Source organism: Petromyzon marinus, chromosome 19 (genome assembly GCF_048934315.1).
Source record: "Petromyzon marinus isolate PM22_M1 ecotype Great Lakes invasive population chromosome 19, UKy_Petmar_22M1.pri1.0, whole genome shotgun sequence".
NCBI lineage: Eukaryota > Metazoa > Chordata > Hyperoartia > Petromyzontiformes > Petromyzontidae > Petromyzon > Petromyzon marinus.
Window position 1 is genome coordinate 14,734,105 of NC_133685.1, and position 25,574 is coordinate 14,759,678.

Consider the following 25,574-nt stretch of genomic DNA (forward strand, 5'->3'; position numbering starts at 1 on the left):
AGGCTCATATATTAACCCAGAGACCCATAGACCTGCATATGTACGTTGAACTTCTTTCGCACCGTGCGTAGCCAACCGTGCCAATCAGAAGTGCGGGCTATAGTGACCCAGAGACTCGCATAGAGCCCCACAGACCCACACAGGGACCCAGGAGACCCGCATAGCGACATATGCCTGACTTCTCGTTCTTCTGGCTATACGATCACCATGCCCACTGCTTCTGTACAACGTCTGGAGGTGCGTATGCATCGAAGGCGCTGCGTACATTCACAGTGCATCGCATTTCCTCTCCTCCTCCGATTACCACTGCAACGATTGGTTATAGTGTATGTACGTGCTCTTTTTTGTTGTTGCTATTTTTATTTTACCAGGCAAGGCCCACTGAGCTATAGAGCTATTTTTTGAGAAGCGTCCTGGCCACGAATGATAGCTCAGCGAGGCGGCTTATCGCGTGCACAGCAGCTGCAATGAATCTAAACGCAGGTTTCTAAATGCGGAGGGAAAACCCGCTCGACCACACAGAGAAATCCACTCGACCACACAGAGAGAGACACGCAAACCCCACATATACAGCAGGCGTCGGGGTCGGGATCGAACCCATTGACCTCCTGCCGACCAGGCGAGGGAGTCAACACCGCGCCGTCCCATGTATTGTATGTAATGGATCGCGTGACCATCTTCCTTCCCCCTCCTCCAGCTCCACCCCCTCCAGGCCGCTACATTTAACGCCACTCTTAAGAGGAATCAATTCTGGAGTTAGAAAAAATCCTGACGGTGTCATTGAATAAACACGGTGGCGCGCGCGCGTGCTCGCAGCCAGAGTTGGACCACGTGGACCATCGCGCCCTCTGGTGGCATCCGTGTAGAATATTTAAAAACCTCAAACGGCGATGCGGGATTAACGAGCTTTCAAAAGATTATTTGCTTAACCAACCGGTGAGAAACTCGAGAGGACACCAGGATAGGCTCTCATTTGTAGCAGTTACCTAAGGGGGGGGGGGGGGAGCAGCGAGTAGGGGTCGATTATTGCCGCTGTGTGTGTGTGGGGAGCGGTCGTGTAGCGGTTAGCGCGCTGCGCTACAAAGCTCGCTGAGCGGGGTTCAACCCCATTATCGGAACCGGTCCTGGGCCTCACCTAGGTCGACGCAGCTTCAAGTGAGTACCTGGCGCGGTATCTAAAACATCGCCGCTAGGGAGACAAAGGCGGCCGGGCGCGGTGTTGGTCAACCACCCTCTCGTGTGCGGTGCCGGTCTTCATCGGTGCTCGCTAACAGCACTCGCCCCTGCAGTCTGTTAAGTCTGCAGGGGATCTTTGTCATTGCAAATTCCAAATTGAGTCATTTGCGTTGTCATTTTCGAATTTGGCTCATGTGTATGTATGTAGAACATCTTTCGCACCGCACGTAGCCGACCGTGCTAATCGGAGGTGCGGGAGATGGACAACAAACTAAACACAAAAAGCCGTTCTAAAGAAATTAGTTTTCAATCGAGATGATGATGATTTAACAGTGCACAGTTCTCATGTGGCTTCCTAATGTCGGAAGGAAGAGCGTTCCAGACGGCCGCAGAAGCGCGATGCAAGTGACCGTCTCTGCTGCTTGCGTGGATGAGCGGAGTTCGCGTGGAGGTTTGTGCTCCTTGACGAGATCAGCAAAGGTACGGGCATTGGTGGGGTTCACTTGGGACCGGCACTTTGTGTGGAGCGAGCGCGACCTCACGTGCCAATGACGTGACGCGAACTCTCGCGAACGATGTCACGGGATCCTGAACGTCTACTGTGCGTGTTTTTAGTGGTATGGTCGCCTGGTATGCAGGAGGTCCTGGGTTCGATGGGATCCTGAACGTCTACTGTGCGTGTTTTTAGTGCTATGGTCGCCTGGAATGCAGGAGGTCCTGGGTTCGATGCCGACCCTGACGCCTGCTGTATATTTTGAGTCTGCGTGTCTCCCTCTCTCTCCCCGTGGTCGCGTGGATGTTTCTTTAAATCCTCCGGGTTTTTCCCTTCATATTTAGAATCAACACGCGTTTCGAGTATGTGGCTGCTATACAATACCACGCGATAAGCCACTTACTTGAACTATCATTTGTGGCGGCCAGGTTGGAAAGTAAACCCACAACATTTACAATCTGAGTACGACGTTTCGCCAGTAATTACAACTAGAATCGTCTGGAAAAACGTCGGACTCAGATTGTAAATGTTGTGGCTTGGCTCTCCAACACACCGGTGTGCTGTACTAGTAACGCAATGGCATATTCTGTTTACGTGACAAACATTACTAATTGGCTGTGTGGTGGTGGCGGGTTTAACGACACATTTATATTTACGCGATCTAACCCAAAAAAACAAATCTGTATTATGGAGTATTACAACGGCCGAAATAATCCGGGCGGCCGCTGGATTCGAACCATACAATATTTTTAGACCGAAGAGACAAGGAAATCTGCCGTGGAGTAATCGGCCGCACACTGAACTTGCAATTCAAAGCTCACTGGCTCCATTCCAATTCTGTTCAATCCCTATCCCCCACCCTCACTGCCTCTGTCCGCCCAGCGGTGTAAATGGGTTCCACCACTGTCAGTCAATCGGCAGGGCACATCGAGTGGGTCAAAGTGTGGGTGCTCCCATCTCTTCCAAGACGCCTGGACAAATCCCCCCCCCCCCATTAGAGAACTTCCCCTCTTTCGCCAGCAGGAGCGTGAGCGAGGTAATTGCAGGGCCGTACCTTTATCTTCTAACTGCGTCTTCTTATTATTCTTCTTCTGTCGTACGGCTGATGCAGACGGCAGGGCGACAACGACAATTTCACACCCAGGTGGTCAGGCCAGATCACAGCGTCGGGGAGTATCGAGGAGCGGGGCAGTATCCCTCTGATGGATCCTTCGTACGGGTGGATCGTGCGTCCGGGGGGGAGGGGGGTCTCTTCTGGATGACCGCTGTCACACACTGACTGGAGAGGTTTTTTTGTAAATGTTCCCCTCTGTGTATCCGCATCCACTGCCCGAGGTTTGCGCAAGCGGATGCGGTTCATGGTGAGGAGCGAGGGCGGATGCGCCACGCGGTGACTTAGGCCGCCGTGCGGTTTGTACGTTCGGCGCCTCAATCAGTGCACGGCTGTAGACGGAGTTTCACTTCTACATTTGGGGAGTGGGGGGGGGTCGCTTTGTCTCTCACATTAGGAATCGCGGGTGCATGTAATTAATATATTTTTGTTGTTGTATCTTAATTGTAAACTAATGAAAATACATTTAATAAAGGTGCCATGTTTGTGGGGGGCAATGCCCCCCCCCTCTCCCAAACTCCGCACATGAGTTCATGCATTATTCAAATCCCAGTGGAGACGGTTAGCGGTTTCTGGCTTTCTGTGGCCCGCGCAGCCTTAGCCGATGAATTGTGAACAATCGACACGCACGAATCGACTGCACATGTATGTATCTTGAGGTTACTGAATGGATAATTATCCAGATAAACCCTGGTCCATGGATGGACATCCAGCAGGCGTCAAACGCGGGTAACGGAGCGGTGAAATCATCTCGTGGGCAGGAAATGTTGTTGTTATTATGATGTGCAGCGACTTGAGGATACCTTCATCCAGCAGGGGATGTGTGTACGTTGAACTTCTTTCGCACCGTACGGAGCCAATTGTGCCAATCGAAGATCATGCGGCCGACTACGATCAACTCGTGTATAGGGTAAGCAACTTCGAGGTTCTGGATCTAACTTCGCAGGAAAGCCTTGCAGATGTAATCAGGAGGAGGAGGATATTGTGATGGCTGTGACACGTGCACAGGGTGGAGCAGAAGGGCACCTCCGATCAGCACGGTTGGCTCTGTGTGGTGCGAAAGAAGCTCAATGTACGTACAGGTCACAGAGACCTACGTGACTTTACCGAATAGAACCAAAGAGTATAGGTCACAGAGACGTGCATTTGAGTGGCACCCAGAGGACAGAGACCAACGGGGAGAAACATCTAAGGCCGGACTGTGGTGGTGGTGGTGGTGATGATGATGGTGGTGATGGTGGTGATGGTGGTGGTGGTCGTGTGGCGGTCAGCGCGCTGCGCTACGAACCCGGCGACCCGAGTTCGATTCCCGCTCACAGCCACCAACATAACTGACGATTACCTGAACCGGTCCTGGGCCGCTCATAGATGGACTCAGCCTCACATGAGTACCTAATGTGTATGTAAACATAGCTGTTAGGGAGACAAAGGCAGCCGGGCGTGGTGCTGGCCACCCACCCCCTCGTGTGCCGTGCCGGCCTTCATAGGTGCTCGAGACCAGCACTTGCCCCAACAGTCTGTTAAGCTTATACGGGGATCTTTGTCTTTGATAGTGGTGGTTGTGGTGGCCATGGTGATGAGAGTGTAAGAGCGAATCCTCGATGACTCCATAACCGACTTTTTGCAACGACTTTCGGGAGAGCTGGCGCACGGAAGAATCCGATGGCGATGTTTTGGTGACATCGCCACCGACGGGCGCAGTGGGTTGCACATCAGCAATTACCGCTTCGCACGGTGAGAGAGAGAGAGGGCAGCTTTCATTCGCTCATCGTCAACAGGGGGCAGTGTGGCGTCACGCGTCACCGATGCCGACCACGACGCAAGCGCACGTGGCCGGCGATCCAGGTCTGTGTTCGATGGCGGCGAGGGGTTGGCGGAGTCGCGAACACACAGACGTTCGAGGGGTTGGCGGAGTCGCGAACACACAGACGTTCGAGGGGTTTCCCTCACCCTGGCTCGCCGGGAGATGGCGGTACTGTGGGCAGTACGTTCCGTCTGCACGGGACGGCGTGGTTCGGCTCCTCGCACCGCGTGGGGTTTTCTCTTAAAATCCCGTCCCCATTTGCCCGCCGCTACCGCCTCTACCCACCCGACCAATTGTAAGCACTCATTTATTTGGGCTGAAAATATCTCAATATATTTAGGACGGCGGAGGTTGGCCAATTGTCGGGGTGCCACGGTAGCGAGATGTTAATGACATCGCCAACTATACAGGAGGTCGTGGGTTCCATCGCGAGCCTGGCGCCTGTTGTATATTTGGAGTTTGCGTGTCTCTCTCCCTGTGGTCGCGTGGATCTTTTCCCCCCTACACATTGAGACACATTCCCTGAGAGTATTTGACTGTGAGAAATGACCGCGTGATAAGTAAGCCCTGAGCTATCATTCGTGGCCGGGTCCCTTCTGAAACAGAGCTGTGTAGCTCAGTGGGTCTTACCTGGTGAAATAAAAAAGAAAATAGTTTAATAGGTGGCGGCGGGTCACCGACTGGCTGTCCGCTTGTCTGTTTGTTCCTCCTCGCGCCTCTGAGTCGTTCTCTTTCTCTTCGCGGTGGTGTCAAACTTCTGCGGTCCTCTACATTAAAGAGACATCTCGTACCTGATATGTCACGATTCCGTAGTCGTGATTCTTTGTGTTGCGATCGAAACGTCGTAGTTTTTGTTTTTTTTGTTATTTTCTTTGAACCTATCTGCGCGACTTTACTGAAAGACCCAAAGAATATAAATTCCTGCAGTCACGAAAGCTTTAAGTCAAGATTTAATCATTCGAATGTTTTATATTTACACTAGCTTTACTATCCGGCTTCGCCCGGAACTTGGATGCACCACGCCCGACCGCCTTTGTCCCCAAGTGGCGATGTTCACACCCCACACCAATTACTTGTTTGAGGCTGAGTCGACCTAGGGGAGGCCCAGGACCGGTTTAAATATTCGCCACCGGTGGTGGCCGTGAGCGGGAATCGAACTCGGGTAGCCGGGTTCGTAGCGCAGCGTAGTGCTAACCACTACACTACAATACGTTACGCTTCCACATGCGCGGGTCACATGACAGATTTGACGTCACAGCTCACTTGCCGTGCAAAAATATATGCATTATTGAGCCCCCCCCCAAAAAAAAAAACTATGTATTTTTATAATGGTGTACAGTCTGGAAAGTACCCGCATGCCAAATTTCAAGTTTGTCGGGAAGTACGCTAGACATTTTGAACAGACACACATTCACAACTTTGCCGTTTATATATATGGAGATTACACGTACGTCGTGGACAATTAGAACGCCGCTGGAATTGATTCGACTTTTGGCCATCAAAAACTCGCTCGACTTGAGAATCGGGTTTTGAAAATCACGGCACGACGGGACTCGGATTCAAACCCAGGGTCTCGCTGTCTCTCGCCACAATGGACATTGCGAACTCTCCAAAGTCGCCGCCCGACAATATCCTGAACATTTCGCAACGCCGGTTTGCTTGCACGCACTTTGGGAGTGACATTTAACCACGCGATTCTGGAGTTAAGAGTCGCGTGTGTTGTTCGGACCCGTTTCTTGGATACCGGACTTCAGCCCCGTGGGTCAGTTCCAGATCAAAGGCTGATTTTGTTGTTGTTGGTTTGGGGGAAAACCGTTTTGTTATCGAGTTCGGCTCGTAACTGGTTTGTTTAACACAGCGATAAACACACAACGAGGCCGAGTAACTCTCGCGGTGGGCTCACAGTCCATTTGATTTCTCGACGCCAGACGAAAAATCGGCGAATCGCAAATTAGACCTGGACGCATCTGCCGCGGCAAAGTAGCCACAGGGTGTATATATATTTGATGTTTGCGCTAGTCTACGCTTGCGTATGATGGCAGGCAGCAACGTGTTGAGGAGCTAGACGCTAATGTCGATGTCTGCTGGCCACGACGAGAGGGCTTCAGCAGAGAGAGAGAGATAGTTGGTGTCGTTTTGCTGTTCCTCCTCCGTTGAAGGGGCACAGACCACAGTGGCTTTACATTGCGGTCAATAGCTTGTGTTGCGTGGACACAATCGCACGATTGTGGCTTATCATTGCATTTCTAGAAGTACATCTCTATGAGTCTATCTCTATGGGGATGTATCTCGGTGGAGAGATGTTAACTTCCTTGCCTGATATACAGGAGGTCGTGGGTTCGATCCAACCCTGACCCCCCCCGTGCTGTATATTTGGAGTGTACGTGTCTCTCTCTCCCCGTGCTCTCGTGGAATTTTCTCCAGCGCCTTCGGTTTTTCCCTCCACATTTAAAAAAACACATGCGTTTGGAATATTTGGCTGCTTTACATTCCGGCACGAGCTATCATTTATGGCCAGGTCGCTTCTGATAAAAAAGGACTATATAAGCTCAGGGGGCCTTACCCAGTAAAAAAAATGTATATCGTTTGTAATGTGTCCTGGGGCCGGCTGAGGACACGCTGGTGGGACTGTCGCTCAGCTGAGCTGGGCCTTCCCCCAGGAATGTATTCTAGTTAGTGTATATTGTAGTTACATCATTTGCCAGTACCAAAATATGAGAATAGGTTTTTCCCCTTTTTTCTGGCAACAAAACTGAGACCTTTATACGAGGAATCATGTCTGCATTAACCACAATACTTATGTGAAAAAGGTTTCAGTTTTGTTGCCATAAAAAAGGAGAAAAACGCTATTCTTATATTTTGGGTACTGGCAAAGGTCCCATGATGTAGATGCTCACCCCGAGCCCTCATTACTCTGATAGTGGCATTGTCTTTGGGCTGTACGCCTTTTGGCGTCCTCTGGTCTAACACCGTTTGAGACGAGGCTCAAAAAAAAACTGTCTCTGGTGTGGACCAATCAGTTTAATATATTATCAGTGTGTTTTTTGTTTGCATTCTGACCACAAGTATTGTGGTTAATGAAGACATGATTCCTTGTAAAAAGGTTTCAGTTTTGTTGCCAGAAAAAGGGGAAAAACATATTCTTATTTCTTGTGTAGTGTATAGTGTAGTAGTGTATAATGTAATGTATACTAGTGTATAGTGTATATTAGTGTAGTGTATAGTAGTATACAGTGTAATGTATAGTAGTGTATAGTGTCGTGTAGTGTATAGTGTAGTAGTGTATAGTGTAGTAGCTTATAGTGTAGTAGTGTATAGTAGTGTATAGTGTAGTAGTGTTTAGTGTAGTAGTGTATAGTAGTGTATTGTGTAGTAGTGTATAGTAGAGTATAGTAGTGTATAGTAGTGTATAGTGTAGTAGTGTATAGTAGTGTATAGTGTAGTGTATAGTAGTGTATAGTGTAGTAGTGTATAGTGTAGTAGTGTATAGTAGTGTATTGTGTAGTAGTATATAGTAGTGTATAGTGGTGTAGTGTAGTAGTGTATAGTAGTGCATTGTGTAGTAGTGTATAGTAGTGTAGTAGTGTATAGTGTAGTGTATAGTAGTGTATAGTGTAGTAGTGTATAGTAGTGTATTGTGTAATAGTGTATAGTAGTGTAGTGTATAGTGTAGTAGTGTATAGTAGTGTATTGTGTAGTAGTGTATAGTAGTGTGTAGTAGTGTATAGTAGTGTAGTAGTGTATAGTGTAGTAGTGTATAGTAGTGTATAGTGTAGTAGTGTGTAGTAGTGTATAGTAGTGTATAGTGTAGTAGTGTATAGTAGTGTAGTGTATAGTGTAGTAGTGTATAGTAGTGTAGTGTATAGTGTAGTAGTGTATAGTAGTGTATCGTGTAGTAGTGTATAGTAGTGTATTGTGTATAGTAGTGTATAGTGTAGTAGTGTATAGTAGTGTAGTGTATAGTGTAGTGGTGTATAGTAGTGTATAGTAGTGTAGTAGTGTACAGTGTAGTGGTGTATAGTAGTGTATAGTAGTGTATAGTGTAGTAGTGTATAGTGTAGTAGTGTATAGTAGTGTATTGTGTCGTAGTGTATAGTAGTGTATAGTGGTGTAGTTTAGTAGTGTATAGTAGTGCATTGTGTAGTAGTGTATAGTAGTGTATAGTAGTGTAGTGGTGTATAGTGTATTGTATAGTAGTGTATAGTGTAGTAGTGTATAGTAGTGTATTGTGTAGTAGTGTATAGTAGTGTATAGTAGTGTAGTGAATAGTGTAGTAGTGTATAGTAGTGTATTGTGTAGTAGTGTATAGTGTAGTAGTGTATAGTAATGTAGTAGTGTATAGTAGTGTATGGTGTAGTAGTGTGTAGTAGTGTATAGTAGTGTAGTATGTATAGTGTAGTAGTGTATAGTAGTGTAGTGTATAGTGTAGTAGTGTATAGTCTAGTAGTGTATAGTAGTGTATTGTGTATAGTAGTGTATAGTGTAGTAGTGTATAGTGTAGTAGTGTATAGTAGTGTAGTGTATAGTGTAGTAGTGTATAGTGTAGTAGTGTATAGTAGTGTATAGTGTAGTAGTGTATAGTGTAGTAGTGTATAGTGTAGTAGTGTATAGTAGTGTATTGTGTAGTAGTGTAGTAGTGTATAGTAGTGTATAGTGTAGTAGTGTATAGTAGTTTATAGTGTAGTGGTGTACAGTAGTGTATAGTGTAGTAGTGTATAGTAGTGTAGTAGTGTATAGTAGTGTATAGTGGTATATAGTAGTGTATAGAGTAATAGTGTATAGTAGTGTAGTAGTTTCTAGTGTAGTAGTGTATAGTAGTGTATAGTGCAGTAGTGTATAGTGCAGTAGTGTATAGTAGTGTAGTAGTTTATAGTAGTGTATTGTGTAGTAGTGTATAGTGTAGTGTATAGTGTATAGTAGTATATACTGTAGTAGTGCTGGAGTCTATCGCCAGGAAAAGGGACGTGTGGACCGCCACTACTCAACACGCTGCTGTAGTGTAGTAGTGTATAGTAGTTTATAGTCTAGTGTATATTTGTGTAGTGTATATTAGTGTATAGTAGTGTATAGTGTAGTAGTGTATAGTAGTTTATAGTGTAGTGTATAGTGTAGTAGTGTATAGTAATATATAGTGTAGTGTATAGTGTAGTGTATATTGTAGTAGTGCTGAAGTCTGTCGCCAGGAAAAGTGAGGCGTGGACCGCCACTACTCAACACGCTGCTGTAGTGTAGTAGTGTATAGTAGTTTATAGTGTATAGTAGTGTATAGTGTAGTGTATAGTGTAGTTGTGTATAGTAGTGTATAGTGTAGTAGTGTATAGTGTAGTAGTGTATAGTAGTTTATGGTCTAGTGTATAGTGTAGTGTATAGTGTAGTAGTGTATAGTAGTATATAGTGTAGTGTATAGTGTAGTGTATAGTGTAGTAGTGCTGGAGTCTGTCGCCAGGAAAAGTGAGGTGTGGACCGCCACTACTCAACACGCTGCTGTAGTGTAGTAGTGTATAGTAGTTTATAGTCTAGTGTATATTAGTGTAGTAGTGTATTGTAGTGTATAGTGTAGTAGTGTATAGTAGTGTATAGTGTAGTAGTGTATAGTGTAGTAGTGTATAGTAGTTTATATTCTAGTGTATATTAGTGTAGTGTATAGTGTAGTGTATAGTGTAGTAGTGCTGGAGTCTGTCGCCAGGAAAAGTGAGGTGTGGACCGCCACTACTCAACACGCTGCCGCTGCGACCCTCACCAGGACAAGCGGCCTGAGAAACGAACGATCGAACGTGTCTCCATGGGTGTCACGATATGGCCCGGTAGTTTTAGAGTGACATGGACACACTACTGGCGCTTTATGTCGTTAATTTCCCCACTCACGATGAAGGTGTTGCCCATCGGCCTGATGTTGATGTTCTGATGTTGATGATGGGGTTGAACATCACCGCTGTCTACGCGGAGGAGCAGGGATGTCAAAGCCAGGAGCGATGTTTTTGGCATTGAGTGGGATGTTTATTGTAGATGTCCGCATTTTTTCACATTTTAATGACCTGTGTGTGTGTGGACGCGTTTATATTTCTACTCTTGTGTGCTGTGCAGTTGTATGTGTACATGTATATATGTGTGTGTGCATGTATGTACATGTGTGTGTGCATGTATATATACATATATACATGTATATTGTTTCCCTTCAACGTGAGTTTACCGAAAGAGCTAAGAATATGTGTGTATATACATGTATATGTGTGTGTGTGTGAAGGGGGAGCGTTAGGGTAGCGGTTAGAGTGCCGCACTACGAATCCAACGATCCCAGATTGATTCGCGCTCACGACCAACACCAGTCTCGATTATCTGAACCAGGCAAGGGCCTCTCCTAGGTCGACTCAGCCTCGAATGAGTACCTGGCGCGATGTGGAAACATCGCCACCGGGGAGACAAAGGCGGCCGGGCGTGGTGCTGGCCATAGAGACAAATATGTTTTCGTGTGTGTTTAGTTTGTTGTCCTAACCCCCCACACCTCCGATTAGCACGGTTGGCTACGTACGGCGCGAAAGAATTCAACATACCCACCCCCTCGTGTGCCGTGCCGGCTTTCAGAGGTGCTCGCTCACAGCACTTGCCCCACCGGTCTGCTGAGGCTATAAAGTTTGGGGGAAGGGGGATCTTTAATCTTTGTCAGGTGGGGAGCGTTGTTGGATTCCCGCTGACGGCCAACATCCAGTGCCGGAGTAAGCTAGTGAGTGGCCTGTAGCGTGATGTTATCAAGGGGCCCTTAATATAAAAAAACACGTCAATATTAAACACACAATTTTTTACTTGCATGGTAAAGTAATTGCATTTTTTCATTTGCGATACAGCCAGATAATACAACAGGCCGCTAACCTTAAACACCCAGTCGTTCATAAAGGTTGAAGGCAGTATAGTACTATAGTAATAGAGCAAGTGCAGAGTCACTAGCGCGGGGCCTTTTGAAAGTGCGGGCCTGTAGCATATGTAGCTACTTTTGCTACGAGGATAATCCGGCACTGCCAACATCATTGACGAAAATCTAAACCGCTCCCGGCTCTCCTCCGAGGTCAACTCTGTTTGAACCGAGTCATCCTGGTGCGTACAAGGAAACAGCATCAGTACTGGGGAGACAAAGGCGGTCGGGCGTGGCGCTATGGCCCCACCACCTCCCATCGAGGTGTTCGCCAACAGTAGTGTATAGTAGTGTCTGTCTTCGTCTATAGTATATTTATATTTCTACATAAACACGTGCGTGGTGGTGCGCGCCCGCGTGTGTGTACACGCGTGTTCACGTGTGTCAATATCGGTGTGTGTGTGGCTTTGCGTGTGTGTTTGTGGAGCGGTGGCACAGTGGTTAGCGCGCTGCGCAACCGGCGACCCCGAGTTCGATTCCCGCTCACAGCCGCCAACACCGGTGACGATTATCTGAACCGGTCCTGGGCCTCTCCGAGGTCGACTCAGCCTCAAATGAGTACCTGGTGCGTTGTGGAAACTTTGCCACTGGGGAGACAAAGGCGGCCGGGCGTGGTGCTGGCCACCCACCCCCTCGTGTGCCGTTCTGGCGTTCATAGGTGCTCGCTAACAGCACTTACCCCAACAGTATGTTACAGGCTATACGGGGGATCTTTGTATTTGTCTTTGTGTGGAGCGGTGGCACAGTGGTTAGCGCGCTGCGCTACCAGCGACGCGAGTTCGATTCCCGCTCACAGCCGCCAACACCGATGGCCTCCAATGAGTAGTAGCCTGGTGCGATGTGTGTAAACATCGCCACGAGGGAGGCGGAGGGAGACAAAGGCGGCCGGGCGTGCTGCTGGCCACCCCTTCGTTTGCCGTGTCGGCCATCACAGGTGCTACTCGCCAACAGCACTTGCCCCAGCAGTCTGCCAAGGCTATACAGGGAATCTTTGTCTTTGTGTGTATGCGTTTCCATGCGCGTTGCGAAGACGCTCAGGGCACGTGGAATGAATCTCTCCCCTCCCCCTCTTCCCCCCCACCCTCTCATCCCCTCCCCCTCCCCTTCCCTGAAGCATTCATCACCACTCGACCTCCTCCTCCAGCAGCAGCACCACCACCACCACCCAGCCACCCACCTCCTCCCCTCTCCAAACTCCCCCCCCCCCGACCGTGGTCACAACTGCCGCCCAGTAGCACAGACACGTTTCAAACTCACGCGGCCACCACCTTAACCACCACAACAAGCACCAACAACTGCTCGAGACGACGACAACAACAGCAACTCAAGCGAACTTCAGCAACGCACCTTCATCCGGACTTTTCGCGCACTTCACATCCTGGTCTTGGGCATCGGGCGCACATCATTTGTACTCGGGGAGAGACGGTCTGCGAGGTAAAGGCGCGGCCCTGCAAGTGCTTGCTCACTCTGCACTGCCAGCGGCAGGGCTTCCAGTGGGGCGGGCGAGCGAGCTCTCTCGCACCCTCTGGAGGGTGCGTTTGGTCTACTCTTCCACGGTGGCCCGGACGTCTTGGAAGAGGTGGGGAATAGCCACTGCTCGTCACAACAACCATTTAAAGCAGACTAAGAGCGAGAATCATTCTCACACTTCCGAAGCGCCTTTCGCGCGGAGATTGTGCGAGGCTTCAGAGGCAGCAGTTAAGACGCCCGCAGAGCGTTGATGGAGTTGTTGCCCAGTGCTGTGGAGCTGTAAGCCCTCCCCCGTGCCCGCTGTTGAACCCGGGATCGCTGTGGCTGCAGGCCGTGTCAACAGGCCGTGCCAACGTCTACCAAAATAATCGACGGCGATATAAATCGATCGACCTCTATCTCATTGGCCGCAGCGACGTTCTGGGAACGCGGCCGAGACAGCGGGAGGAGACGGATTGAGAGGTGGTGGTAGGAGTGCGGTGGGGGGGGTGCCCCTCTCTTTAACGTTCGGACAAAACAAATCAACAACTCGGAAATAAAAAGGTCGACTCGCGACGATGTCGGACGAGGAGGAGGATGAAGAGGTTCCGGCGGTTGCGTTCGAGAGGGACGAGAGGGTGGTGTACTTGGAGCGGCGCGTCTCGCTGTGCTTCCGCGTGCGCGCGGACAGCTGGAGCAAGTTCGTCGTCGACGAGGAGAGCCAGAGGATCGTGTCCGCCTTCCTGGAGGATCCCGCCCGCCGCGTCCTCGTGTTCCATCTCCTCGCGTCCGGAGCCATCGCCGCGTCCCACGCGGCAAGTGGGAAGAGGCGGGTGGGGTGGGACGGTCGCGGTGGCGATGATCATCGTCAGCATCGTCATCGCCGCTGTCTTGTAACATCAGCAGCAGCAGCAGCATCAGTAGCATCATCAACAGCAGCATCAGTAGCATCATCAACAGCAGCATCAGTAGCATCATCAACAGCAGCATCAGTAGCATCATCAACAGCAGCATCAGTAGCATCATCAACAGCAGCAGCATCAGTAGCATCATCAACAGCAGCATCAGTAGCATCATCAACAGCAGCATCAGTAGCATCATCAACAGCACCATCAATAGCATCATCAACAGCAGCATCAGTAGCATCATCAACAGCAGCATCAGTAGTATCATCAACAGCAGCATCAGTAGCATCATCAACAGGGTCATCGTCACCAGCAGCATCATTAGCAGCAGCAACAACATCAGCAGCGTCATCAGCATTATCGACATCATCAGCAGTAGCAGCATTATCATCGTCATGAGCAGAATTATCAGCATCATCAGCAGTAGCAGTTTCGTCATTGTCACCAGCAACATCAGCAGCAGTAGCTACATTGGCAGCAGCAATAGCACCATCATCATCATCAACTCTATAATTAGCTGCATCATCAACACAGCCATCAACAGCATCAGCATCACAGTCATCATCAACATCAGGACAGCAGTATCATAATCACTATCAGCACTATTCATTATCACAGTATGTGCTGGGGAAAGACATTTGCTGATCCAATGTCTGAAAATTCACGAACCATCTTCTCTGTCAACTAACATCAAATCCGTCGTTTCAGACTTTGGGTGATTCCGGTTGTTTTTTTGGGGTCGAGAGGTCATCATTACCAATGGGGGCGAATTCCACCACCCCTCGGCTATCCGCCTCCCTTTGCCACATTTGTCACATTTGAAGGGACTGGACTGTCCAGAGGACAGCGTTGGAGTGAAGACAGCAAGCCCAGGTCGCGTCCTTTAAGCTGTGTGGGAGGAAACAAAAAAACGCCTTGACAAAGGAATTAGCATAAAAATATGTACTGGACCGGCACGGTGGGGGGGGGGGGGGAGTTTACATAATGTCGGTGTTGATGAGCGACGGAGCTCTGTAGTTCACGGATGTACAGTAGGGGTTAGCGAGATACATCGGCAAGCAATGCCAAGGAAGCAGAGAGCGCGTGGTGCGGTGCTGTTGCTACGGATCGCACGCACACGCGCCCCGCGATAATGACCAGGGCGGCCCGTCGGATTGCAACCGCGAAAGTCCTGGTTGGGGGGGGGGGTATGTCACCGACTCCACCCCAGGTAATTTTGATCAACAGAGCAGAGTTCTCACCTGGGAGATCGTCGGCTCATGCAGGAAGGAGCGGGGGGGGGGCGCTGCTGACGATAACAGCGCCGTGCTAATTAAGCACAGCAGCCTCAATTAAGCCTGTCACAACACAGCCGTGACACACAGAGAACGAGAGAGAGAGACACGCACGCACACGCGGCGTTTGAGACTTGGTCAAATAAAAAAAAAGATTGCGCGTCTAATTTGAGTGGGGGGCCTCCCTGTTGTGCATCGTCGCGTGGTGCCTCTGTTTCCAATGATCTTGTGCAAGTCGGAGACACAAGTCGGAGACACATGTCCGCTTGTCATTATTGTTTTAAGTTTGGCTGGCTGGAGGGAGGGAGAGACGGGCGTGCAGGCTCGTATCAATAAAACAAAAATTGGTATTTATTCACCATGATGTGTTCACAATGTGGCTTTTTTTGTTTGAAGAATGAATCGACAACATTTAGAATGAGTACGACGTTTCGCTGGTAATTACATCCAGCATCTCCGGGCGATTTTGCCAGAATCGTGAAGCCATCCTTGGATGGTTCTGGATGTAATTACCAGCGAAACGTCGTACTCAAATTCTAAATGTTGTGGATTCACTCTTCAAACACACCGGTGGGCTGAAGAAGGAACTAATTGGCCTTTTGATAACGTGACACATTTTTTTACTGATTGGCCCTATCGGGTGGTGGAGGGTTGCGACGCATTTATACTTACGCGATCGAACCCAAAACCCTTTCATGTGAATAATACTGGTCGCGAAAGCTTCGTGTTAACCAGTGTCATTACACTCGCAAATGCACAGTTATCGAATCACAAGTTGCAAGTCGCAGTTGCCATTGTGGGCTGGAGTCGACATTAGGCGTGAGTTTAGAACCTTTGGTGCCAAATATGTATGCGTGTTGAACTTCTTTCGCATCGTGCGTAGCCAATCGTGCTAATCGGATGTCCTGCCCCCCCCCCCCCTCCTTCTCCTGTCTCCCCCCCCCCTCCTCAATTTTACCAACCCACACTGACAGCGTGGTTAAAGGTATCGTTAACAGGATGGGGGGGGGGGGGGGGACCTTCATCCAGCAGTGGATTGACAACGAAGTCCTACAAATAAATTCCTGAGAGTACAAACAGCGACACCGACAAATTACAGAGCCCACGGAGAGAGCGCGGGAAGTGACTTTTTAATCTTGGTCATTCAGTGCCCGAGACTTGGAATTGGAGCTGGGCCACAGAGAGCGCCTCGTCGAACCGGTCCCCCGCTGTGCGCGTAACCAAAACGGAAACAGCTGGCGCCGGCGACGTATCGTTTCATGAAAAGTACACATTTGTTAAGTCCCAATTAGCGGCCCCCTAATTAAACGTGACCTCGTCCATATGACAACGCCCGGTCTGGATTCAAGGCGGGGTTGCTCGTATTCTCCTATCCCCCACCCAGCTACCGACCACCACCCACAACCACCCACCACCCACCATCCACCCACCACCCACCCACAACCACCCACAACCACCCACCATCCACCGACCACCACCCACAACCACCCACCATCCACCCACCATCCACCCACAACCACCCACCACCACCCACCATCCACCCACCATCCACCCACTACCCACCATCCACCCACCACCCACCCACAACCACCCACCACCACCCACCATCCACCCACCCACCACCCACAACCACCCACCATCCACCCACCATCCACCCACCACCCACCATCCACCCACAACCACCCACCACCCACGCACCACCCACCCACCACCACCCACCCACCACCACCACCACTCCGAGGCATGTGTGGCTAAGCGAGAGCTGGCTGTGTTAGACCCGGGGGTGTGTGCGAGGGCTGTGTACGTGCTGGCGTCCCAGCAGTGCCAATTCACTGCTGGATGAGGGCCTCCCCTGCGCCCGCGCGTGTCGTGGCCCCGGTAAGAGAGGGGCGGGTGGGGTGGCGGCTATTTGACCATACTTCCCCACCATGGGCGGAGTTTGGGGGGAAAAGGGGGTGGGTACGGGAAGAGGGGGGACACCATTAATGTATTTTCACTATTATATGCACCCGCGATTCCTAATGTGAGGGACGAAGCGAGCCTCTGTACCCCCCCCCCCCCCCCCCCCACAAATATAGAAGTCAAACTCCGCCTATGCTATCCCCACGTTAAGTCCACCGCGGGTTGGTGATGGAGTGTAACATTGACGCGGAAAACAACTTTGGATTTTCTTTCGCCCTATTGCCCTCCGCAGCTTTGTCAGCCTGCGACACGATAACCTGCGGTGACGATCGCGTGGCACAAATGAAACTTTGCGCGGAGAGTTTAGTGTGCCTTTATAGACTACAACTCTACTTGCTTGCGCCTGCCTCGGCAGTGGTGTACAAGCAGTGCGGCCTGAAGCAACAAATATTGGGTGATGTCTCGGGAAATGGCTCTTATTCAGTGCACCTGCACTTTTCAAGATTGTGTTGACTGTTGGGGGCACGTGCTGTTAGCGAGTAGCACTTATGAAGGCCGGAACGGTACATGAGAGGGTGGGGTGGCCAGCACCACGCCTGACCACCTTTGTCTCCCCAGTGGCGATGATTTCACACACCACACCAGGTACTCATTTGAGAATGAGTCGACCTAGGGGAGGCAGCAAGACCGGTTCAGATAATCCGTCACTTGGTGGTGGCGGCCATGGGTGGAAATCGAACTCAGGTCGCCGAGTTCGTGGCACAAGGCGCAAACGACTACGCCACCGCTCCAACACTTCCGAGGACACAAAATCACCCGACGATCCTTGCTCTAAGCGTCATTTCTCCTAACTTTGTTTTAAGAAACTACTTTTGACGATGCCTGCGCGCGATTTCTCCGATGACTCTGGATCGTTTTGTGCCCTGTGGGTTGCAGCTGCCGGCGCAGGTGAAGGGCAAGGCGCTGTGCGTTCTGCGGCGCCAGCGCGGGCCCCCCACGGTGCCCCCCGCGGTGCCCCCCGCGGTGCCCCCCACGGTGCCCACCCCGGCCGAGTGGTGCCGTGCCAGCCTCACGTTCTGCGAGCTCTCCCCCTCCGTCCTCCAGCAGCTTGCCACACTCATCGAAGAGGTGCGATGATGATCATGATGATAGTGATAATAATGATAATGATGATGTGGCTCATGAAGATGGCACTGAGGACGGAGATGATGATGATGATGTTGATTATGTTCTATTCTATTCTGTTCTGGCGAACGGCAGCTCGATGTTCAGGAGTTGATGCCAATGTCGAGGTATACTGCTGGCCACGAGAGAGCTTTAGCAGAGAGAGAGAGTTCGTGTCATTTTGCTGCTCCTCCTCCGTTGAATGGTGCGAAGACAACCACAATGGTGTTTAGTGCGGTCCACAGTTTGGGTTGCATGACAACGATCGCATGCCTGTGGCTTTGTGTCTTTAATTGTCCATTCGTGAAGTAGATGTGTGCATTGGCCTGTGCAGCAAATTCGACTGATGATGTAAATAATATCTATGGGACCATTTTTTTTGCCGGTATCAAAATGATGAAAAAACATCAAGCATGTTTCGTTAATGCAGACGTGATGCCTTGCAATAGGTGTCTATTTGGTGTTTGAGCATCTTTGCAACGGTATTGCTCGAAAGGTTGAAGCCAATTCTTTTTTTCCATCGATGTTGATGATGTTGATGGTGATGTTGATGATGGTGGTTGGTCGTTGGTCCGAATCTCCCACCGCACACGCTCACCCAGCGGAGGTGGCAGTGGCGGCAACACCTCTTGACACCCAGAACGTTCCACTCGAACCTTGGATACCAAATCGGCCACAGTTCTGTGCGAGCGTTTGCCCGAACCGCAGCGGCAGCGGTAGCCGGCCGAACAGCCGACCAGTGTGTGGAGGTCTGAGGTCACGGCGGCACCCAGTGCCAGCTGCCGGCTGATGGCTCCGCTGGTTGCTCGCTCGAGGGCTTTTGGCTCGAGTGGGCAAGAGGGCCCTGGGCGATGAGTCTGAGGGGAGGGCTGGAGAGGAGTTGGCGTGTGCTTGCCCTGTGATCGCATCTGCAACGTCGATCAGCTCGTACCATTCCTACTCTTTGGTTATTTCGGTAAAGTCACGTAGGTATAAAATAAAATAAATTAAATCACGACGTTTTGGGCGCAACACAAGCGTCCATCATCAGGTGGGACAACCACAGCAAGAAAAAATTGCTGAAGTGGGCAAAAGGGCTGCTGTAACAAGAGGCTATATAGGTAAGAGAGGGGGAAGGAGCAAGGGGGGAGAGATAGAGAGGGGGGTAGGGGGAGGGGAGTGCTGCGAGAACGTTTAGAGGATGAGCAGACAATGCCGGGGGGGAGTGGGCGTGGCTGGGAGTGGGAGGCTGAAGAAACTGGAGATGCGGTTAAAAGGGGGGGGGGGGTGTGGGGTAGGAGAAGTGGGGCGCTGCTAGAGGGAATAAAGGGCGAGCACGGCAAGCTGCTGGGGGGTGGGGAGGGGGAAGTGAGCTGGGCTGGGAGTGGGAGGCTGAAGAAGACTGGAGGTGTGGATATGAAGGCAACACTTTAAAGAAGTTAAGGTTTTACCTGGTTAATAACATCCTTCCAATGATTTGCTCAATTTGTATCCATCTTCTCGGTTGAAGTTATGTCTGTTTATATATCTGGATGGCTTCATGAACAAACCTTTGATAGTAGCCCGAAGTTAAGGTTTTACCTGGTTAATAACATCCTTCCAATGATTGCTCAATTTGTATCCATCTTCTCGGTTGAAGTTATGTCTGTTTATATATCTGGATGGCTTCATGAACAAACCTTTGATAGTAGCCCGAAGGTTTGCATAGTACCTTGGTCTGAGAAAAAACAATATCATGAGTGCCCACAGCGTTATAGCAATGGTCAGCCACGGCAGAGGTATTGGTTCTGCCGTTTTTCAGATCTGACACCCACCACAGGTGCAACTTAGTTTGTAGACTCCAGGGTATTGCATGGTCAGGAATGACATCCTTCACAGATGGGATTAGATAACGGATGTTGTGTACTGTACTGAATCGGACCTGGATCTTTGATCTTTTGTTTGTTTATGATTTTGGAAATATTTTTTGGTAACGCCTGCTATGTATGGTAATGTGATGGTTTTGATCGGCGTCTCAGGGGGATGTTTCTCAATGGTTGGAGAAACTGCTTTGCGAATAATGCGGTCCGAGTACCCATTCATCTTGAGGGCCTGGTGTACGTGTTCCAGTTCACTGGCTAGGTGGTGTTGGTCAGAAATGCAGTGGGCCCTATGGTGTAGTGTTTTGATGAGAGAATTCTTCTGTGCCGGGTGGTGGTGGGAATCAGGTTTCAGATAGGAATCTGTGTGGGTGGCTTTCCTGTAGACAGTGTCCCAACGAGCCGTCAGGTCTCTTCTCAAACAAAACATCCAGGAATGGTAGCTTACCATCCTTCTCCACTTCCATGGTGAATTTGATGGATGGGTGTATGGAATTAATGTGGTTGAGAAATTGGTTCAATGCTGGCAGGCCATGTGGCCAAATGACAAAAGTGTCATCTATATACCTACGTGACTTTACCAAATAAAACCAAAGAGTATGGATCCTTGCAGTCACAAAAGCTTTCAATCTAGAATCTATATATCGCTCTAGAATGTATATATCTATATATTTCTTCCACAAGGAAGGACGTAGGGTGGATGTATGGATGGCATCTGTTTCAAATTTCTCCATGAAAACATTCGCTGTCATTGGTGATAAGGGGGAACCCATGAGGGTACCTTCATTTTGCTTGTAGAAAGTACCATTCCAGGTGAAGTAAGTGTTGGTAAGGCAGTGCCTAACCAGAGTAGGAACATCAGGGTTCAGTCCATGTTGCACTAAATCTTCCATTATTGCTAAGGTGTCAGGCACAGGAACCTTAGTGAACAGAGAGACTACATGATTCGTCACTCGCCACTGATGTTGTTAAGCCGTAGCTCGCGATCAAACTCGGATGAACCGAGTTCGTATGGGGCACCACGGTTGGCTAGGAGATGTTAACTACCTCGCCTGGTATACAGGAGGTCGTGGGTTCGATCCTTACCCTAACGACGCCTGCTGCTGTATATTTGGAGTTTGCGTGTCTCTCTCATCATCATCACGGTGGCTAGGAGATGTTAACTACCTCGCCCGGTACGCAGGAGGTCGTGGGTTCGATCCTGACCCTGACACCTGCTGCTGTATATTTGAAGTTTGCGTGTCTTTCTCTCTCTCTCATCATCATCACGGTGGCTAGGAGATAACTACATCGCCTGGTATACAGGAGGTCGTGGGTTCGATCCCGACCCTGATAACGCCTGCTGCTGCTGTGTGGTTTTTTTTGTTGTGGTTGCACCCGATTCAAGAGCCGAATGGCTCACAGGGCTATACCAAAATAAATCAACTGAAACTGAAAACTGAAACATCAAAGCTGACGAGAAAATAATATGGGGACAGTGAAATGCCCTTGATTAGAGAGACCAAGTGAGCTGAGTTATGTACTGCTGAGGTAGTTTTGCCAGTGAACGGAAGCAAGGTATCAGACAGAAAACAGGCTAGTTTGTAGGTAGGTGAGTTGATAGTGGAAACGATTGGCCGAAGTGGAGTGCCTTCTTCGTGGATCTTAGGAAGAACATAGAATCTGGGTGGTCTAGTAGAAGGTTTTGGGGAGAGCCATTTGACTAGTTCGATTAGAGAAGTCGAACTGGTAATGATATTGTTGGTTTTTGTAGTCAGGCTGTTAGTAGGATCTTTGTTGATTTTGGTGTAACTGCCATCATTAAGAAGGCCCTGGATTTTGTTGTATGTAGGGTTTTATCCATGATGACAGTAGCATTGCCCTTGTCGGCTAAGAGGATGATGTTACTCATGGGTTTCTTAGCATTTTTAAGGATGGTGGCAATTTCAGATCTAGCAACACCTGTCGGGATGTGTCCCAAGCCTTTGAGGGCTACGTCGACCTGGGGGATTATATCATCCACTGAGATATGTGTAGGGGTAACTGCGAAATTCAACCCTTTAGCTAGTACCGATTTTAGGCTGTCAGAAATTGGGATGTTACTCTGATGACAATCTTGTTAACATCTAACTTTTTAACGTGTGGATCTGGCTTCTTTTTTGACAGGTTAAATTTAGCGATCAAGTTAACTTTACATTTGGTTGACATTGAATTAGCAGAGGAGACTGTCATGTTATCTACATGGTCCCAATCAGAAGTAGACATTTTATCTGTTAATTTTAAGTGTGATTATAAGAGAGTCTTGTCTAAATGATCAAATTCAAATCGTATCAAACTCATTCTCTCTTAGATTAGTGATAGGCTGGCTTTAAACAAGATCCGTTTAGCATCAGGAGAAGTGACAGCAGCAGATGTGAGTGGAAATGCGATCAGTATTACCTTGTTATCGCGGCATCTCTTGAGGAAGGTTAGCGACTCGATTAGTTGAGCCTTCTTGTCCTGCTGTCTGTTAAAAGCTCAAACAGATGTGTGAAAACCCTCCCCGTGGAGGCGGTACAATCTAGATTAGAAGTTTTCGTGACTGCAGGGATCCATACTCTTTGGCTCTTTCGGTAAAGTCATGTAGGTATAAAATAAAATAAATTAAATCACGACGTTTCGAGCTCAACACAAGCGTCCATCATCAGATGGGACAACCACAGCAAGAAACAATTGCAGCCCTTTTGCCCACTTCAGCAATTGTTTCTTGCTGTGGTTGTCCCACCTGATCATGGACGCTTGTGTTGCGCCCGAAACGTCACGTGATCTAATTTATTTTATACCTACGTGACTTTACCGAAATAACCAAAGAGTATGGATTCCTGCAGTCACGAAAACTTCAAATCTAGATCGTACCATTCCTGTTACGGTGTTGTTAGGCATGTGTGTTTTAGATTTGTGGAATTTGTTTGTCGCTTTGAGATTCGTCGCTTGCCGCAGTGGTGCCGAGATGCACTCGCTTGCGACGATGTGTGCGTTGCGGCGGCGGTGGTAGCAACCAGCGGCAGTGTTGGTGGTTGATTACAAAATAAATGTTCACGACGCCTTGCGGATCCAGGGCTGCTGGATATGAGAGTGTCGTTCGTGCAACTTATTTTGCTTTGACCATGCTGGTTAGCGCGCGTTAGTGACGGGTGGGAGGGCGGTGGTGTGAAGGACAGGTTCAGTTGTAACTCGCCAGCGATGTTAACTGTGGACAGGAAATCAAACCTCGGGTGAATAGGTTCGTAGCTCGGCGCACTAACCACCGCACGACGCCACTTCCAACGCGTGTCCGTGGTGCGTTTGATTAGTGAGATGAAGGGCTGGGGGGGGGGCGCTCTTTATTTAGCGCCAGCTAAGAGTCCATTGAGATTACAAGCACCGTTATAAAAAAATACAAATACAATAAAAAATACAAGCACCGTTTTTTTATCTAGGATCGCAGAGATTTTTTTTGGTGCCACAGCACCAACTGCCCAGCGCTGCGGACGGAAATGGTTGCGGTGGCCGAGGCTCCACGCGACCTCGCGTTCTGTCACAGCGGGAGCTGGGCTGGGTGGAGCTGGGTGGAGCTGGGTGGAGCATTGCAGCTCAAACGCCACCCACACCGCCCGCGAGCCGAAGCGACACCGCTTGTAGCCGCGTGCAGCCGCGTGCTTCCACAAACAAATACCGCACTCGATTACCTCCTCCGGAGTGAGCGAGTGAGCTTGTGGCGAAGACCGGGCCGTCAATGGGGGGGAGGGGGGGGGGATGCGGGGCCCGGGGCACACCCCACCGTGCCCCCCCCCACTCCATCTGCAAGCGTGACGTCACAGGTAGGGGGCGGGGCTTGCTGAAGGGGGCTCTTGAAGGAACGAGGCGAGAGGGAATTCTCACCGGAACGGTTCGGAGAAGACAAAAGCTCTCAATTGAGGGGGAGGGGGGGAGGGAGGGAGGGAGGATGCCTCACTGGAGAGGAGGAGGCTCTTGAAGAAAGCAGGAGAGCGATGTCTGATGGTGACAATGGAGAAGAGACAAAACCTCAGACTTGTGCATCATTTTTCTTTGCTAGAGGAGAAGGCTCGCTGATGAAGAGGGCACTAGAAGGACGGATGTTGGTGGGGGGTCGGGGGGTGGTGGATAGGCCGAGAGGAGGTGGTAGAAGGGGAAGGCTCTGCTCGCCGGCGTGACGAGAGAGAGGGGGGGAGGGGGAGATGGCCGTGGGGACGAAATGAAGAGGAACTGCACAGAATGGACGGGACTTGAGCCATGGAACTTGGCCTTGGGCGGATAAATCCGAAGTGAGTTCTTGGGGCTGGCATGCAAAGTCTGGGTGGCGGGGTAAGAACGGTGGGGCGGGGGGGGGTTTGTATGTGGCTAGATGTTAACTACCTCGCCAGGTATACAGGAGGTCGACACTGACGCCTCTATATTAGGAGTGTGCATGTTCTCCCCGGAGGGTCGCGTGGATTTTTCTTTTCTCTCCGGATCCATCCCGGGTTTTTCCCCGCACATTTAGGAACGCCCGTTTCAAGCAGACGGCTGTTACAAATTGCCACGTGGCGAGCAACTTTGATGAGCTGTCACTTGTGGCCAGGTCGCGTCTGAAAAGAAAAGCGCTACATAGCTCAGTGGGCCTTACCTGGTAAAACATTTTTAAAAGATTGTCGTAGTGGTTAGTATGTTGAACTTCTTGCGTATCGTAGCCCACCGTGCCCATCTGAGGTGCGGGAGGTTGTAGGGGGGGGGGCGTGGATGGGGGGAGGCCGCGATTGTGTGTGGCCCTTGGCCTTCGTTTAATGAAGGCCGGCGTCTGTGTGTCAGTGTCCACGTGCCGCGGCTCGCCACGAGCCGTTGCCGGGCAGTAACACGGCCGCCCAACGCTCCCGTCTCAATTCAGCACCGCAATAACCGCAGAGACAATAACAACAACCACCACAACCACAACAACAACCACCACAACCACAACAACAACCACAACAACCACCACCTCTCGCCGCTGCTTCTGCTGCCGCCAGGACTGCCGCCTTCACCGCATGTGGGTGTGTGTACCACGCGTGTGTGTGTGTAACACGCGTGCGTGTGTGTGTACCACGCGTGTGTGTGTGTGTACCACGCGTGTGTGTGTGTGTGTACCACGCGTGTGTGTGTGTGTACCACGCGTGTGTGTGGTGTGTACCACGCGCGTGTGTGTATACCACGCGCGTGTGTGTGTACCACGCGTGTGTGTGGTGTGTACCACGCGTGTGTGGTATGTACCACGCGTGTGTGTGTGTACCACGTGTGTGTGTGTACCACCTGTGTGTGTGTGTACCACGCGTGTGTGTAGTGTGTACCACGCGCGTGTGTGTGTGTACCACGCGCGTGTGTGGTGTGTACCACGCGCGTGCGTGGTGTGTACCACGCGCGAATGTGTGTGTGTACCACACGCGTGTGTGGTGCGTACCACGCGCGTGTGTGTGTGTACCACGCGTGTGTGTGTGTACCATGCGTGTGTGGTGCGTACCACGCGCGTGTGTGTGTGTACCACGCGTGTGTGTGTGTGTACCATGCGTGTGTGGTTGTGTGT

General features: G+C 50.0%; 1 protein-coding gene across 1 annotated transcript in view; it reads left to right on the plus strand.

The window, feature by feature from the left end:
- The first annotated feature begins 17,704 nt into the window (after window positions 1–17,704).
- LOC116943809 (dynein beta chain, ciliary-like) overlaps window positions 17,705–25,574 on the plus strand; it is a 47,509-nt gene continuing 39,639 nt past the window's right edge. The window contains exon 1 of the mRNA XM_076068176.1: window positions 17,705–18,149. Within this exon, the coding sequence (XP_075924291.1) occupies window positions 17,922–18,149 (228 nt within the window). The 5' untranslated portion in view covers window positions 17,705–17,921. The remainder of the gene's footprint in view (window positions 18,150–25,574) is intronic.